Source organism: Meriones unguiculatus, chromosome 1, assembly GCF_030254825.1.
Source record: "Meriones unguiculatus strain TT.TT164.6M chromosome 1, Bangor_MerUng_6.1, whole genome shotgun sequence".
NCBI lineage: Eukaryota > Metazoa > Chordata > Mammalia > Rodentia > Muridae > Meriones > Meriones unguiculatus.
The window spans coordinates 110,649,497-110,668,917 of NC_083349.1; the positions used below are offsets into that span (position 1 = coordinate 110,649,497).

At 38.7% G+C, this 19,421-nt stretch overlaps 1 protein-coding gene across 10 annotated transcripts in view; it reads right to left on the bottom strand.

The window, feature by feature from the left end:
* Ncoa1 (nuclear receptor coactivator 1) overlaps positions 1-19,421 on the bottom strand; it is a 212,872-nt gene that overhangs the window by 34,888 nt on the left and 158,563 nt on the right. For all 10 annotated transcript variants that reach the window (XM_060365339.1, XM_060365318.1, XM_060365359.1 and 7 more), the window contains 3 exons: positions 14,242-14,389; positions 11,683-13,012; positions 6,969-7,149 (listed from right to left, as the gene is read on the bottom strand). In XM_060365339.1, the coding sequence (XP_060221322.1) occupies positions 6,969-7,149; positions 11,683-13,012; positions 14,242-14,389 (1,659 nt within the window). The remainder of the gene's footprint in view (positions 1-6,968; positions 7,150-11,682; positions 13,013-14,241; positions 14,390-19,421) is intronic.

Below are 19,421 nucleotides of genomic sequence, written 5' to 3' on the forward strand. Positions count from 1 at the left end.
ACCAAGGAATGTATATGTTAAGGGAATATAACCAGTCTGCAAGTCCTTTAAAATGGTTCTTCATAAGTAAACTTGATTTTAATTTTCAATAAAAGAAGTGATATTGGGGTGGCAAGATAGTAAAGGCACTTGCTATCAAGATCAAGGCAGACCTTCTGTCTTTATCTTGTATATCTGACCCTCCTGCTTCTACCTCCCTGGGATTATAAACATGTACCACCATGATCAGTGCTGCTAGAGACAGAACCCAGGACACTGTGCCTGCTAGACACGCACTCTGCCAGCTGAGATACATCCCCATTTATCATTATGTGTATGTACTCTCTACCTTACCTCCTTATTTATTTGAATACTACAAACCTTTATTACAAGCCTAAGATCTGGGGAAACCTCTGATCCTACCGAAAGCATTAACAACCATGGACAGTATGGCACATTGTTCTTTTAAAAGATCCCATTGAAAATAGTAAACACAGCATTTGTGGCTTAGTTTCACTATGAAGGGAGTGAAACCCCCGCACAGCTCGCTGGATTTGAAAGGTTCCTGCACCATTTGGCATTTAAAGCTTTACTCCCACACTGAAGAGGAGGGGACCACGTCTATGCTTTGGCCAGGGTAAACTGTCTGAATCAGCGAGGGTAAACACCCAGCTGATTCCTCACAGATTAAAATTTAGATGACAGCAAACATTTTTGTTTCACTGTGCTTTTAGAGTCATATTTGTCGCTTCTTTCCTCTTCATCACAAAGTGGAAAACTTTGAATGCAGAAGTATTACGAGGATGTGGCCAGTGAACTTGATTTGGTTATATGTGGTTGACCTTTCAATGAGACTAGCTAATTGGTATTTATTAACCCGGATACCATAGAAGTTAGACTAATAGAACTTTCTGCTCTGTTCAGGGAACACAACGGAGCAGACATATCCGCAGAGATTCCTTTAGCTGAAGCCCCAGTTACCCACTGTGTGTACTCATTTCACTTTGAGCTGGAGTAAGGCTGTGCTACAGGTTACAGCAGACACATCACCAAGGCCATGACCTGACAGAGAAAGCAAGAGGAGCCTCCCTTGTAACCAGAGATCTACCCAAAGGCTCACAGGGTCTCATGCTGAACTCAGAGGTTGCTGATTTGGCCCCAGAAACCTCCCGTCTCTGTGCCAGGATTACAGGTGTGTGCTGTCATGACTAGCCTTTTATTTTTATTCGGGTGTTGGGGATTGAACCTGGGTTCTAATGCTCACATGGCAATCACAATGCCAATCCAGCCTTGGCACTATCTCTTTGATCAACAAGCTTAGTTAAAAATAACATTACAGATTATCAAACATTCAGTTGTCTGGAGACAGTTCAAAAAGACACTGCAGGGCTGAGAGCTTGAGGACAACATGGCCTACCCTGCAAGAACCTCACTCAGAACAGTAACAGGAAAGCCCCAAACAAACAAACAAACAAAACAAAAATCAGCGAAATAAGAAAAATAAAAAGGGGAAAAATCCACAGATAAAAGTAAGGAAGAAATATGAGCAGAAGAGTAGACTTTTGGAATCTGAAGGGCAAAGCACAGATGGAAACAAACTGATGCTGCAACTAAATTAAGACACGGGGGAGGAGCTTTTCCTAAATGGGCTTTCTCAGAAGAGCATCCGACAGCTCAGAAACAGGCTATGAGCTGCTTCTGGGACAATAAAAGGACAATGAGCAGCTGCCACCAGACCTCTGCTCCGAGGCAGCTGACTTTGGAATGTGCCCATGGATTAAGATGGTGAATCTGTGACTCATGGGAGAAGTTCAGTCCAGGGAATCTCCCAAAGTGGGTTCCAGGGCTGCCAAAGGAGTTTCCCTATTACCGATCTCTATTCCCTTAGTAACAGAGAAACCAGGCTTCTACCATCAGAATCTATGTTCACTGCCAGGAGAAGCGGCTTTTTACTTTAGCTAAAGAAACATGGTAGCTACCAGAATTTTCAAATGCTAAGTCTTCCAGTATATACTGGGAGACAGTGAAAAGTAATGTCAACAGCTGCAAGAGAGAGCAAGCAAATTTAATAGTGAAAGAAGCTTAGAAAAAAAAAAGCCCTAGATCATAAACCGATGGACCATAAGGTAGTTACAGTAAATGATCCTCATGCAGACCCTGGATTCTCACAGCTTCCTCTATTCAGTAGGTGCTAGAGTTGAGTGGGATCTCACAGAGCTGACACCGGCAGGCAGAGTGTCCAGGCCCCTCCAGTGTGAACTCAGTGTTTTGCTTTTCTGTTTTTTGACAAACTTTGGAGAGATACATCCCCACCCCCATTGGCATTGGCCCTCCTGGAGAGGAGACTCTGGAGCCAGTGGGAATTTAACCAGGTCACAAAGCTCTTTAGGGCCAGTAGTAGATCCCAGTATGCAAAGAAAGGTAGCCACTAAAGGGAATGCAGCCATGAAGGTGACAAGTAGGAGTGGTCCTCAGTGCCTAGCAGTACCACCCTGTACAGCAGGAGCAGGCAGGACTCACAGCAGAGTCCAGCTGTGTCACTACCACCCAAGACCTGACCCATGCTGGCAATAGAGGGCCTGGAAAGGAGCTTCTCCAATTCTTCTTTCAAAATATTTTACTTTTATGCATGTGGATGTTTGCCTGCATGTAAGTATGTGCACCATATGCTCGCCTGGTGCCTGGGGAGGCTGGAAGCAGGCAGGCATCTGAGCCCTGGGGAGTTACCGATGGTTGGGGGCTGCCATCTGGGCGCCATAAGCCTGGGTCCTTTGCAGCACGTGCCCTTCACTACTGAGCTCTCTCCAGCCCTGATGTCTCCCTCAATGACAAGCAAGCACCACCACAAAGATCTTCTCCCACCTCACATTCTTTCTTTTGCTTTTTAAAACTCTACTTCTTTCTTTTCCTCTTTCCTAGCTCTCTCCTCCATTGTGCTATTTTATTCACTTACCATAAATTCTTTTTCTTTCTTTTTTTTTTTTTTTTTGGTTTCTTGAGACAGGGTTTCTCTGTGTAGCCCTGGTTGGCCTGACACTTGCTCTGTAGACCAGGCTGGCCTTGAATTCACAGAGGTCTGCCTTGCCTTCCAAATACTAGGATTAAAGGTATACACCATCACCATCTGGCCCTTGAATTCTAACCTAATAGTTTATTTTATATTACTTTTTTACTTTTTTTTCTCTTAGTTACTATGGCTTGTTTTCTCTTCCCTTTACATTTAGTTCTCTTCAATATTTCATGTAGATGAAAGTTCCCATCTCCATTTTCTTTCTTTCTTTCTTTTGAAGAGTAGTATAGTCTGCTGGTGACATTTTTTTTTTTTCTCTAAACATCTTTACTTCACCTATTTCTGAGTGATTCTGGATACAGAAAGCCAGTTGTTTTGCCTTCCATCACTTTTACATCCTTCCCATCTTTTTTTTTTTTTTTTTTAAAGTGATATTGGGTATATGGGTCATAGGGAAGAGGGGGCTGTCTCTGACATGGACTCAGTTGTCTGCCTTTTGATCATTCTTCACTGGTGGGGCTGCCTTGACAGGCCACAGGGAAGAGGACTTCCTGTGCTCTCAATCCTGATACAACTTAATGAGCTGGGGGTGGGGGTGGGTGGGCTCCCCTTATCTGAGAAATAGGGTGGGGGGATGGGGAAAGTAGAAGGGAGGGTGGGACCTGGAGGAGAGGAGGAAGGGGCTACTATCAGGATGTAAACTGAATAAATTAATTAATTAAAAAAAGATACTGGGTAGAAAAATAAGTAGTTTTTTTCATTGTTTATTTGATAATGTGTGTTTTTCTTGTTTTAAAGATTTTTATCACTGGTTTTAATTGTTTTTAGGTATTCTGACTATGATATCACTTTTTCCTTTTACATTGTTCATGGTACATGCTTTTTCCCTCCCCCCTCATTTTGGGTTCTTCCTATCTACACTTGGTTTGGTAAATGTCTTCAAAACAAAACAAAACAAAACAAACAAACAAACAAACAAACAAAAAACAAACAAACCTGGGTTGTCTAGCCTTGGTGGAAGGCAGAGGCAGGGGGACAGCTGTAAGTTTGAGCCAGTCTGGTTTGTATTGGCAAGGCTCCAGAGCAAGATTGCCTCAGAATAAGACCAAACAACAAAATCAAATCAGTCCTTACAAATCCTTGCAAAGAGCTGGGCTGGTGGCAGAGCTGGCCTTGTGTGCAGCTTTCTCACAGAGATCACAGTGCCACACCACTGTCTGAAGAGCACTGTTTCACATGTCTATTTACACCCCCACCCCAGGGTTTGTAAGAATAGGGCTGGTCTACAGTCCACTGTTGCTGGAATGGTAGGAAGCCCTTTAAAACGCTTCTGCTTCTAACGCTATTTTGGGAAACTTCAATTTACCACATGTAATTCTTATCCCTTTCTCTTTTTTTCCTCTCTTCTCTTTCTTTTTTCCTTCTTTTCTCTCTCTCTCTTTCTTCTTTTTAAAACGGGATCTCATTATGTAGTCCTGGTCAGTCTGGAACTCACTGTGTAGACCAGGCTGGCCTCAGATTTCCCTGCCTCTGCCTCCTGAGTGTTTGGATTGGTGGTGTGAGCCATCATACCTGGCCATAAAATAAAAGTATTTAGAGTATGTCAGTGATCCAGGATTATTTAATGACAAGGTGTGACATGAAAACTTTTTGATTAGGTAGTTCTTAGAGCCTTTAAATCTGGAGAAGCATATCCTCAATTAGTTCCAGAAATTTTCTGTTTGGTAATATCTTCCCTTCCTATTTTCTTCTCCTTGTTTATGGAATTCTTACCGATAACTGGCCCTTTTAAGTAGATCTTGCAATTTCTTTAACTTTTTCTTCTGAGTTTCCATTTGTTTTTGGTCTTTTATCACATTTCCATCATTATTTTTTTCTGTTGGTTCATTCACCCACCCACCCATCCATCCACCTATGTTTTTGTTTGCTTGTACGTTTTTTCCAGACAGAATCTCACTATGTAGTCCTGATGGCCAGAACTCAGTATATGCCAGACTGGCCTTCCTGCCTCTGCCTTCTAATTTTTTCATTTGTAAATCTCATTTCTAAGAGATCTTTCGTATTATTTTTCTCCTTCCCAAGACAATGTGCCCTTTATCTTCCCAGTTGCTTTAGTCCATGTACTGATGCACTCACTGTGTGCTTTCACTGCACACCTTGTTTCTTCTGATCCCTTTCTTTCTCTTTTTTTCTTTTTTTTTTCTTCTTCCTCTCCTCCTCCTTCTTCCTGGCTGTCCTAGAACTCACTTTGTAGAGCAGGCTGGCCTAGAACTCAGAGAGATCCACCTGCCTTTGTCTCCTGATGAAAGGTGTGCAGCCCCACTGCCTGGCTGTTCTGCGGTCTTTGAAGCTGCAGACCTTTATTAACGCTGCGATGTTCCCTAGCTAGGACTTCTCAGTCAGTGCTCCTGTGCTTGGCAGTCATCTTCTCAGGTCTAGCAGCCTTCACTGCTGTTGATCATCTGGCAGGATAGCTTCTGCATACAGTGCAGAAGGCTCTTCTTTTATATTTCCACATCCTAGGTCTTCTTTCTGGGCATTTAGTGTTTCCTGAGAAAACCCCTCACATTCTCTTCCTCTTCACAGGGAAAGGCAACAGGAATCCTATTCAATCAATACAGAGATTTTTATTTTATCTCTTTCAGTCTTGCAATTTACTGTATTCCCAGCTGGGCCAGCATCTGGAGGCATTCTGTTTCAGTTAGAAACATTGATTATTCTTTTTTTTCTTTTGAATTCAGGTTTCATGTAACCCAGATGCTCTCCACATCACTATGAAGCTAAGGACGACCTTGAATCCCTGATCTGTACCTCCCAAGTGCTAGAATTATAGGCATAAGCTACTGAGTGTGGCTCAGTCATATAATTTAAATTTCACTTCGTACCTAACAAGAGTAAGACTCAGAAAATTCATTTCTTTGTCAACGAATAGAAAATGTGAAGCTTGAATCCAGGCTCCTGACCCCTCCTCTAGTACTCTGGCTAACTGAAATTCTGCCTCCAAATCTGTCGATGAGACAACTCAGTCTTCTTTGCAGCTGCCTGAAATCTTGGTGAATTTCTAGGAATAGGGTCCTGGCATCTAAGAGCTCTAATAAGAATGAAGTACATGAAGATCTAAACTGGAGCTCATTAGAAGATGGTAAATACAGAGGAGGGAACGCAGACACATTCCAAAAGTTGACTGATTCCTTTCCTTTAGTTTCAAGCTCACACAGCAGAATTATCATCAATGAGTTTTCCAATTATGAAATCTGATGTGTGAAAAAAGACTTACAGTCTCAATTTCATGAACTTCAAGTTTCATATTACCAGTTTATTTTAGATAGAAGAATGCTAACCTGGGTTAAAACAGTGACATATTTTAACACTAATATTCCATGGAAAACTCATTCTGTGGGGCACTCTGTATTCCTTAAGAAAGGCAATTCTATAATCTAGAAAGTTTCGGAAATGCTGGTTAAAGAAATATGAATTTGTTTCTCTAATGCAAAACTAGCTAGAAACTTTAGTAGACAAGTAAAATTTTATCAGGAAATGTATATTACAATTTCTAAGATATTATATTCAAGAAATATATATATATCATGCTCTGACCAATACTGTATTTCCAAGTGTTGTTATCAGTACTCTGGATAAGAACACAAGCCACTCACTGTTACATCAATAACAAAAGGACAGGGGTTACATACTACATTAGAAATGTATGCAGTCAGTGCATGCCTGTAATCCTAGTACATGGGCGATGAGGGAAGAGGGATTAGGACTTCAAGGTCATTCTCAGCTACAAAGTGAATTTGAGTTTACTCTGGGATGCATCAGACCCAATCTAAAGGAAAATGCATGATGGGTTAAGTTCTTATACCTAAAGATAACTGTTTAATGTTTAGAGCGGCATAGTGAAAAGATGCTTCCCTCTAATAGACAAAGGGTTCTGCAGTAATGGAGCAAGACAAATGGCTAACCCACAGTTACATACTGTTTAGCCTGGGAGCAGATCTGGCAGGATTGGGCTGAAGTGAAGCTGGCAGGATCTCTGACTTGATGTTTACACCAGCGACCGCACCATCCATCCTGTCTGTCTCACACAAGCTTGGCAACTGCGCTGCCTTCTCCAGTGTGGGTAGTAACTGATCAAACTGGTCAAGGTCAGCTGTAAACTAAGAAGAGAAACAAAAGTTAGAAGAAACATTTTATGTTTTCATCTCAAAGAGTGAAGAAGAAAGTTGTTTACTTAAATTCTAGAAATCAATTGTAACAGACTGAATTAAGAAGAGATAAGAGTGAGCTTTATTGAATTACAGGTGGTGGTGCACCCAGCACTTGGGAGGCAGAGGCAGGCACATAGCTGAGTTCAAGTCCACCATGGTCTGTAGAGTGAGTTCCAGGATAGTCAGGGCTATACAGAATAACCTTGTCTTGAAACACAAAAAAAAAAAAAAAAAACCACAACAACAAAAAGAAATTACATGATCCATCTATTCTATTGAGGAAAATTTAGACTCTATTAAATAATATCAATATACAACAGAATGAGTAAAATTATTTATCTAATATGGCTTGGTAGAAAGTGTGAGTATAAGAGGAAGATTGGGCTGGTAAGATATAAAGACAACCACTGAGTTCATGCCAGAGAAAGCCCCTGCTCCCCTTGCTGGGGACCCCACTTGGATATTGACTCTATGGGCCACATCTGAGCTGGGGTTTTGGGTCCTTTCCATGCATGGTCCTTGGTTGGGGAGGGGCACACAGAGAGAAGGCGAAGGGAGGGTGGGATTGGGAGGAGACAAGGGAGGAGCCACAGCTGGGATACAAACTGAATAAATTGTAATAAATGATAATAAAAAAGAAAAAATACAAACAAGAATAAAAAAGATACCTATGACTATATTTAAGTTACATGATTAGGAATTGTAAGATTTACATATTTTAAGGCAGGTCTGTATACACGGAGAGTCTGTTCACTAAGGATTTTTTTTGAGATAAGCCTACAAAATGTCTCCAGCTAGGTGTATATATATAAGGCGTATCTAACTGGGTTCCATAAATCACAAATCTATCAATCTATGAAGCAGAGAGAAATAAACATAAATGGGGGAAGGTAAAAAAAAAATAGATATAAAGTAACCTAAAAAAAAAAAAAGTAACCTCAAATTCACTTTGTAGCTGAGGATGACCTTGAAGTCCTAATCCCTTTTCCCTCATCTCCCATGTACTAGGATTACAGGCATGCACTGACATTGTACATTTCTAATGTAGTATGTAACCCCTATCCTTTTATTATCGATGTAACAGTGAGTGGTTGATGGTAAGGAGAGTGGTTTGTGTCCTATGATGCATTGTGATGTTTTGTGTTTTTCTGTCCTAGTTTTCAAAATTCTGTAATCGTTTACATTTATATCATTATCTCTCTTTAAAATATAACAAGAAGTTTGTGGAGAAAAAAAAATTTAAATTTAATTTAATTTTTACATTTGTTTTGTATCCCCCACTGCAGCTCCCCCCCCTTGTTTTCTCTCAGTCCCACCCATCCTCCCTCTTCTCTCCCTATGCCCTTTCCCTAGTCCCCTGATAGGGGAGGACCTCCTCCCCTTCTATCTGACCCTCGATTATCAGGTTGTGGAAATTTTTTTAAAAAAGTATGTGAACTTGGAAGATCTCAGAAAACCTAACAATTTAACAGAACAGAGAGTCTATGTCTGAGCTTATATATAAAAAGAAAGTTGGCTTTTTTTTTTTTTTTTCAGAATAATGGTATACTAAGAGTACTGTGAGTTAGTTAATTACCATAAAATGTCTACCTGTTTCAGTTTCATTATTTTGTTAGGCTAAATTTCCCCTTCTGGATTGTGTAAGCTGAATTACATGTATGCATTTTTTAAATTTATTTATTTTTTAATTTTTCTTATTAGTTACATTTTGCTAGCTCTGTATCCCCGCTGTATCCCATTCCTCATTCCCTCCCAATCCCACCCTCCCTCCCTCATCTCCTCCCTGCCCCTTTCCAAGTCCACTGATAGGGGAGAACCTCCTCCCCTTTCATCTGACCCTGTTTTATCAGGTATCTTCAGGACTGGCTGCAAAGTCCTCCTCTGTGGCCTAACAGGATTGCTCCTCCCTTGTGGGGTGGGGAGGTCAAAGAGCCAGCCATTGAGTTCCTGTTAGAAATAGTCCTTGTTCCCCTTACTATGGGAAACCAATTGGTTACTGAGCTACCAGGGGCTACATCCGAGCAGAGGTTCTAGGTTATATCCATACATGGTCCTTAGTTGTGTGTCAGTCTCAGAAAAGACCCTGTGCCCAGATATGTTCAGTCCTTGTGGAGCTCCTATCCTTTCCACATCATACTAACTCCCCTTCTTACATGTATGCATTTTAAGTGTCTGAGTACTTTCAAAGTTATGTCTCACATGCTGGCACATGCACCAGCAGTCCCCTCATTCTCTATGAATGATATCCCTTTGTGTGAACATGTCACATTATAATCTTCCATTCTTCTGTGATGGAGTTTTGGGCTATTTCTGGAGATATATATATATATATATATATATATATGTATATATACATATATACATATATATATATATGTATATATACATATATATATGTATTATGCCTAATATAAGTAATGGTTTATGAACAGTTTTAAGTATGTCTTTTATTATACATGTGCAAGAAGCATTAAGTGTAAGGAAAAAAATGAACAAATTCAACTATATTAAAATATATTTGCTTCATAAAAAACAAGACAAAACAAAGTAATAAGAACAAAAGACTACCAACCACTATGAAAACACAAGCCACAGCACAGAGAGGACATCTGCAAATATACAGCCAGTGGTGGGCCACCTCTCAAACACATGAGGAGCACTTATAAAAAGCCGATAGAGGACAGAACAGTAAAAAATTGGGTGTGACTAGACTATGCAATTTACAAAGGAAAATATCCAAATGATCAATGGACATTTCCTAAAACCACGGGTGGCTACACACATATCCTTAACGGCTTAATTTAAAAGACTGACAATACAAGCATTACCAAGACCACAGAACAACTACAAGGATTTCCCAATCACTAGAAAAACCACACACTTGTAAATGAGTTTATGGACAATTTAGGATTGCGTAATTCCACTTCTCAGTATAAACTCAGCAGAAATGTGTACACACAACATTGAGATAGATATATGAGCATATCTGATATACAGTCACATTTTATAAAGATATTTTAAAATTTAATTTTAAAGGTCAATAGTTTTAATATACTTAATATTTAAAGCTGTTTTTCTGCTTACAAAATGTTAGTTTTATTGTACTAAAAACATGAGACACAACTTTATCTACAAAGAATATAAACACTCAAAATACAGAGAGGGTTGTGGCTCAGCCCAGGGAAATTAAAGGCCTTCCCAAGCATAGAATATGTTAAAGAAGAGAGATGCTCAAAGAGACAGGGTGCAAAAAACCAAGCTGCTTCAAGAAACTCAAGGGCCTTGGCATACTAAGTGTGGTCCTTGTCTCACAATGGAGAGTGTGAGCAAACTGCACTGTGAATGTAGTGTCATCCAAGGGTGAAGGACTTTCCACCTCCACATGACGTGAAAGCTCTTAGAAGGAAAGGTCTGTCTTTTCCTGAAATCCTGTCATAGTTGATAAGCAGTTAGTCAATAAACAAATCTGCTTAGTTCATAGCAGCTCCACAACATCTAAACATAGATGTCTCTAAGGCTCATGACTGGCTTCTTCTCATTTACTTCTGTCACAGGACATGCCATGTAAAGGCAACAATCTGCTACCCAGAGTATCTAGGTTTCTGTCTTCTCCTGAAGACGCCCAGAAGCAGAGGACAGGGAAAGAGGCCTTAGAAAAATGCCTTTGCCAGGTGACCTGACCTACATCCTCACATTTCTCTCATATTTATATCAGAGGTTCCTCAGATTAGATGTTACCCAGAGTCCTTTGGAGAACTTTTAAAATGCATACAGTCCTGGATTCCGTTTCAGAATGGGGTTTAATATATGAGGTTGGGAGAAGATGAGGAAAGGAATATTTTAAAATGTCCTAAGATGCTGCATGTGGGGGCACAGCCTTTAATCCCAACAATCAGGAGGTAGAGGGATCTCTGTGAGTTTAAGGCTAGCCTTGTCTACATAGTCAGATTCTATAATTACCACACATATATCCTAGAATGGCGTAAATTAAAAGATTGATAATACCAAAAACAGTCTCAGGATGTGAACTCTGATTCTACAGAAAAACAGTAGAAAGAAAGAGGAGAAGGAAGGAAGAACAGTCATAATTTAAAAATGCCACATGACCGCTGTAGCCTCTAGAATTTTAGAAGGAATGTCTGAGCGCACTCCGTTTTTCAACCTCTAATCCAGTGGTTCTCAACCCTCCCAGTGCTGCAACCCTTTAAAATACAGTTCCTCATGTCCTGGTCACCCCCATCTAAAATTATTTCCATTGCTACTCTGTAACTATAATTTTTCTACTGTTATGAATTGTAATATAAATATCTGATAAGCAGGATATCTGGTATGCGACCCTTAAGTTGAGAGCCACTGCTTTGGACTAACTCCTAAGTGCTGCAAAGAGAAGACAAAATAGAGTCCATTCAGGTCCACAGCGGGGCAGAAAAGTCAGAACAGAAGAAACAAGAAATGCCAGCTCTGAAGCAGGGAGACACTCACCTGGCTCTGGGACTCCAATTTGACTTCCTCAGGAGCGGGTTTGGTCATTGGGGTTGGGTTTGTGTTACAAGGATCCATCTGCTCTTTCTTTTCCACTTTGACCTTTACATCATCGAGGCTCAGGTTTGGAGTTGATCTTAAGTCTTTCTCATCTTTGTCTAGAAGGTATCGCAGGAGCTGATGGTCCTTCGTCTCTTTTTTCTTTGAAGCATCCAGTTCCAGTTTTATGCTGGCATTCCCCTGGGTTTGTCCAGGCACTGATACAGTGGCAGAAGCTGACACACTGTCCTTCTTCTCGGGTTCCACAGACAAAGTGGTGATGTCTGAGGGGCTGCCCTCCTGTAAAAGGCGGTGCAGGATTTTATGCCGCTCAGTCAGAGAGCTGTGGGAAGAGGGGCAAGTACCTCCAGAAGGGTTAGCGGAGGCAGAGCTGGAAGGGCCGGTGCAAGAGAGTACATCTTTGCAGCTTGTGTCTATATCAGCATGCCTTAACTGCTGTTCTGCAGTTGTCGTCAACAGCTGTACTAGTTTGTGGCTAGTTTGAGAGTATTTACTGTCTCCATCTGAGAGTCTATCATTGTTGTGCAGAAGTCCTGAGTCCAGGGGTTTGCCATCGTTAGTGCTGTTGTCAGACTGAATCATTTCATTTAAAATGGATGCAATCTCTTTGTTATCTTTGGACTCAGCTTTTGCTGGTTGCATACTTAATCTGCTAGGTGAATTCTGTGAGCTCATCTGCCTAAGGACTGGAGAACCGGCAGAGAAGCCAACAGAGTTATTGGGTCCTTCATTCATACCTTGTAAAGATGTTACTGGGATATTTGAATAGGATCGGTTATTATTATTACAGGCACCACTAGCAATGCCAACTGGGGAGCTTAATGTTGGAATATTTGGAGGAAATGAATTGTTTGACATTCTGGCCCTTGTTGCCAAGCCAGAATTAGCCTGTCTCCTTGGAGACATGAACTGTGCAAGGGAAATTCCTGTACCTTCCATAGGAGAATTATTGAGGTTTAAGGACGGATTACTGCTCTGGGAACCGGCCTGTCCCTGGTTTAAGGCAACACTGGCTACAATCTGATTTCCAGGTGAACATCCAAAATTCCCTTGGTTGTTGCTAGGATTGCTATGGCTGCTGCCGCTGTTAAGGTCTGAGCTCTGTTGGCGGTTTACTCTGGCAGAGACTATGTTGTTGTTGGACGGTGGCAATGTGGGTGAGCGGGTAACACCATGGGCTGGAGAGATACCAGGATTGACTGAGGGGTTTATTCGGGGGATTGACATTCCAGAGTTAGTGTCATCTTGAGGAGAAAGCCCACTGTGCTCCCTAGGGGAGAAAAACACATTATTATTCAATCATTTTAATTTGTTTTTATTATATTTTCATGATGATATTATAAGAAAGGCCATTAGCCTCATTAATGTTCCAAACTATCAAGTAGAGAGTTTCTGTATCACCCTAAATTAAGGAAACCAGGGACCTGCCATTACCACTGTGAAAGGGCAGCACCACTTCCTAGGAAATGGCACCTACAGACTCTTAAATCATTGACAGTTTCAGTGGTGTGAAAAAGAAATCTCTCTTGGTGTTGGGAAAATATAGACTAGATACACTAATAAACTTTTCTAAAATTAATATAAACAATTATTATTGCGGTAATAATTTAATTTGAAAGAGAAACTCTCCACACCTTTATTTAGAAAGCACTTTATTTATGATTCCCCTGTTATAGCTTTTAAGTATTTCAACTCCAAAGAGGAAGACTGGGTAAGGAAAATACTGTTTCACTGATGCAAAAATTAAAAAGGGTGATATGCAGACATAGCAGATGTTTTGAAAGATAAATCACAATATGAAAAAAGAACTGTGCTAATTCCACTCACAAGAAAAATTTCAACTAAAACTAGAAAAAGTCAGAATACTGAATTCAGGTTTTATGGAGCTCTTTACTCAAATGTGTAACTATGACAACAGATTTGTGACTGGTATTACCATGTTCCAATATGCAAAACATCAGATGGAAAAAAGATGAAGTGAGGGGAAATGTCTTTGTTTTTAATGTTAAGTTTTACAGACATAACTTAGGGCTTTTCAACAAATAATAGCATAAAAGAATAATTTCATGAATTTTCTATGTATATTAGTACCTTACTTAGAGGTAGGGAACAAATTAGAAGCAATATTGAAAGACTTCAAGTCAAGAGCTTAATGAGTAAAGCTTCTACAATAAACTGTCAACATGAACTCAAGGGCCATAAATGTACTAATAAAGTACCATTAAAAATAAAATAACAACGCTATAAACTCTGAGGTCTCTTCTGAGGCTGTAAGTGCTTATGTAGAATGTTGTAAATTTTAGGTACCATTTTGTTTTACCACCTAAAAAATAATTTTTTTCAGTCCCACCTTTCCTATCTTTTTTATGAACAACAAAGCTATTTGGTAACAAAACTGTAAAATCCAGTGTGGATATACTACTAGTTAATATTAATTATGGATATACTCATCATACTATTCTTAGGCTAACTTAGAATTTCTCTCCAAATAAATAGTACCTGTCGATGATATGAATCCCCATGATGAAAGGCTGCATGTCAGGACTTTGAGGGTAGCAAAGTTTACACTTGGTGTGGGCGCTAAGCATTGTCCCATCATTCAATATGAATCTATAGGATGGGCTGGAGGCAGTGCCACGAGTCATCACTGTTTCAAACAAAAGAAAAACCTAGTTAAAATTCTGACACTTGAACGCTGGGTAAAGGAGAATTACCAGGTTTAATGTCTACCAAGAACTTCACTGAAAATGCCCTCCCAATTGCTGTCTGCTCTGACTCAAAGAACAGTTCAGAGATTTGGGGAAAGGGGATCCCAGTTAAAATACACCACTTGACAGGTTTTAACAGTCTAATTTGAATGGCTGCCTCCTGACATAAATTAGGCCTGTGACAAACATCAACCTAGTAAAATCTTAAATCTTTCTCTGTAATGGGAAAGTTATTCAAATTTATTAAGTCTCCACTCAAAATACTAGAAGTACTTTTCTGCCTTTTGCCTTCAGTGTATCTTTAACAAGTTTTCTTTTATTATCTTTGGCTGGCTGATGGTTTAAATTATAGCTCTACTGATATATAATTCATATACCATAAAACTCACCCTTTCTGTTTTAAGTGGTTTACAGAATTCTTTATTTACTGAGGAAAGTGAATCCCTCAGGTCCCATCTGACAAATTATTATATATATCTATATTATTTCTAACATAATTTATGAAGCTTAATAAGCAAATTAAGATAAAACCAATGATTACTAGTAAGTAACAAAACCTGGGCTGCCAGTTAAATTGCTTTAGAAACAGTATCACTTAATTTTCATCTTAACAGTAGGCAAGACTCTAACCACTGAGGTAAGTGCTTGTGAAATACGTAGAGATTATCCAAGGTTGAAGGACTGAAATGTCATTGATGTTTTAGTAACACCATAAAATTCTATGTTAAGGCTTACTAGACTTGGCAATAGAAAGACTAAAAAAAGATCAAATTCACTGAAGTATGAAAACTACTATCACAAATTCCTGTTAAAGTTTAGCTTGTAAGAAATGTTTTGAAGACATTTTATTTTCTGAGATGAAGTCTCTGTATATTGTCCAGGCTAGCCCAGAATTTGCCCTATAGCCCAGGTTAGCCTCAAACTTATATTTTTCTTGCTTAAGCCTGCTAAGTACCATGCAAAAAAACCTGTGCCAGCATGCCTGCTCAATTACAGCTTAAATATCACATAGGAGAGATTGAAAACAACCGATTAATATTTTTCAAACTCCATGCTACTCAAGATAAGAGAGGACATATTCTTTTTTATCTCGAGTGTCTAGCTCTAGCTGAGGAGGTGGAGTCTGTTGTAGGTCAGAAGGATGATAAATCTGCCTAAGTACAGACACTCTGCACTTTCATCCAAGTCACTGCCATGTTTGCCACATGCAGTGCCTGGAGAACCTCAGTATTTAATAAGATAATAAAGGATCAAAAGAATCTTTAATGGATACTGATAATTTCTGTGGGAGAGTATAAGAAAAATTTTGGCTACAGTCAGTCCTAAAATTATGTTAATAATCCAAACTGTTTATATCTTTGAATAATATATTTAGAAAATCAGAACTTCAACAGAAAAGTGGCAATATACAATAAATTATCAAGACTCTAAAGGGCTGAGAAGATAGAAACCAAATCTTACATGGTTTTACTTACTCCATTTTACACATTTATCTTGTTCATTTTCTAGAGCTTCTCATTACATGAGAAACACTAACTACTTTACAAAGCTGCACTGCTCAACACAGTATCACTAGCCTATAAATGTTCATTTGAAATTGGAGCTAATGTAAAATTCACTTTCTCAGTCACATTACCCACAGTTAGTCCCTGATACCCACATGAACAGGTGGCTATAATACTGACTTCTTTCATTTTCAACATTATTCCTTCCTCCTAAATGTCCTTCCAAGTGCCTTTTTTCAAACCATTCTTCATTAGCTAGTATACGGCTGATGTTCTACCTGCCTTGTTTTCTAGTCTCCACTGACCTTTATACTACGCTCTGCCATAAAGCCAACCTGTAAGGGAGTGCTGGCTGATTGATCTTCAGTCTAAAGTTTATGTAACTAGGTTAATACAGGTATGTGATTGGATGTGGTAACTCTTTCTAAAGAACAGATTTCAGTTTTAGTTACGTTTCCAAACACTTATCCCTCAATTTATATTTTTTTAAAAATAAGTTATTTTATTTCATTTTATTTAGTATGAAAGTGTCATCCCTTGGAATTGGGGTTACAGACAGTTATGAGCTGCCATGTGGGTGCTGGGAATTGAACCCTGGTCCTTTGGAAGAGCAGACAGTGCTCTTAACCACTGAGCCATCTCTCCAGTTCAATTTATGTTTTTTATTCTTATAGGAATAAAGACTTAATTTTATACAGGAAATTAATTGAGAGGAAATTCCTTATTGATCATCAATTGTAAATGAGAAACAACCGGAAACTTGGGGTAACACGGGAACCTTAGGGTCTTTAATATGGATTATAGAAACAGAATTTTTGGTTAATTATGCTGCATTAACTTGTGAGATTATAGCTAAATTTGTAAAAAAAAAATTGAAATTTAAAAAAAAATTTAAGTACTAAATTAAACTTCTGTTTAAGTTCAAAACTTAAAGTTTTAAAGTTAGGTTATTAAAGAAGATAATGTATGGATTATAATCCATTGAAAGTATTCTTTGAAACATGAAAAAAAGGTAACTATATGATAGAGCAAAACTTCCTTTCTTTTCTCCCCAGTAATGGGGATCCAGTTCAGACTTCAAACATGCTGAGCAAGCACTCTAACTTTGAGCTATAAAACCCCTAGTTCTTAAAACATAACTAATGCAAATATGACTCTAGTTAACTAGAGTTCTGATACTGCTTGTTCAAATGTGCAGATGGTAAACAGGAAGTAAATGAACAAGGAAAGGAGTCAGACTCATGCATGACCTTCTGACATTGCCCACTGCCAGTTTGTTTACCACAAAATGGATCTGGTGATGTCATGAGGTAGTATCTAGTGTGGGCACTGTATATAGCAGGGTTTGAATGACTAATTCCTGCATGTCCAGTAAAAGAGCAGTTTCTAGAGCAAATGGCCCAAATCACATCCACTTAGTCAACTTAAACAACTTTTATGTGGATGCCTTCCAGGGTGTGTATTACACTACTGATATTTTGGATTAAAGGCAAGGTAGCTATAACTTGCTACAGATGTGGAATAAACATTTATTCTGTATCCACAACTTCCTTTTAGGTGGATTTCAAGGTTAGGTTTGGAATTCCATTTTCATCCCAGGTCTCCTGGCATTGTTTCTAATAAATTTTTGCCAGCTATTCAGCAAATATTTTGGTCTCTGGCTTCATTTTTTTTTTTTTAAATTTGTTCTGAGACAGGACCTTACTACTTAGCTCAAACTGGCCTCAAACCCTCTCTCCTCCTTCCTCAGCCTCCTGAGTGCTACGTTACACATACCCAGGTGTGTGATAAATCCCAGCCTAATTCTTTTTTTTTTTTTTTTCCAGCCTAATTCTTAACTTGTGTGTCTATTTCTAAATACTTCAAACATTTAGCAGGAAGGGCTAGAGCTAAAGGAGTATTGATAACATCTGGAAAGTCTTCTGCTAACTCTTTAACTTGACAGTTGTCTTTGCTTTGTTTCATTTCTTCTTAGAAAAGGCCTCAACCAAGCAAAAACAAAAACAAAAACAAAATTAAAATATATTAATACTTCGTTGGTCGGAGCAACTGTAAAAGTACAGCTATTTAAGTGTGCGATCCTTCCTAATTAGGCACTGAAATGACCTGCACCAGGCCTGCTTTACCAATGCCAACTAACTGGACAGGTAGGAAGTGTGTAGGCAGCACCTGTCCTAGTTAGTGTTTCCCAGAAAAAGAATAAAGACAAAAGAAGAGGAAAGAGAACTAAACAACAGCAATGAAAAAAAAACATACCAAAGCCAAAACCCAAAACTGCTATTAGGTAAAGAAAAAAAAATTACTCGTAGATAAATGTTCATTTTCTTTCCTCCTCCTGAATATTCTAAGGTTTTTAAATTATCAATGAATAAATCCTGTTCAGGTACTCAAAATTTTTACAGGAGGCAAGTAAGTTAATATTTTAAATATTTTCAATAATGTTTAAAAGAAAAAAGATTTTTGGTCACATGAACCTTGATATTAACTACATAAATCTCAAATAATGTAGGCTATTAATGTTTTATAGCAACACATGCACACACATGCTCAATCACACAACACACATTTTTTTTTTTTTTTTTTTTTGAGACAGGATCTCTGTAGCTCAGGCAAGAGTGAAACTAACTATATAGCCCAGGCAAGCCTGGAACTAACTATGTAGCCCAGGTTGGCCTCAAACTCATGATAATCCTCTTTGCTTAGTGTCTCTCTCTGTGTGTTTTGTTTTGTTTTGAAGGAAGGGTTTCTCTGTATAGTCTTGTCTGTCCTGGACTCACTTTGTAGACTACGCTAGCCACAAATCCACAGAGATCTTCCTGCCTCTTTCCTTAGTCTCTTGTATTCTAGAATTACAGGTATGAGTTACCATTTCCTAGTGCTTTATTTTATAGTATAAAGTTAGGGTAGATGAACAACGAATAAGATAAAGTTATTTGTAGCTCTATCACTGAGATAAAATTAACATTTTATTAATATAGAATTGGAAAGACATATATGAGTGAGATTATACTATATATATGCTATACTTTCTTAGCCTACTTTTTCATGTAATTATACATCAGGGACATTTAAAAGATAAGAAATTATGACCTATTACAGAACTATAAAGATAAACAAAACTTCCATAAAACTACTTTGTAGGATGATTCATCCATTCATCCACCCACCCACTATCAATCAATTATACATACATACATACATATACATCAGCACTTCCTATACTGCACTCTGCTAATGGATGTGCTATAAGAAAAAAAACACTCTGAAAAAAATAAGTACCCTGAGTTTAAAAGGCCCCATTACTGTAGAACTCCTGGGAACTTAAAATACCTTAACTATGTCATGAATCTCGTAAGACAGGAGCACAGAACATCTACCCAACCCAATTAAGCACAAAATCATTTCCTAGTTATAGATGTTAAAACCTTGTGAAACCTAGCTTTATATTTTCCAAATTTCTCTGTAA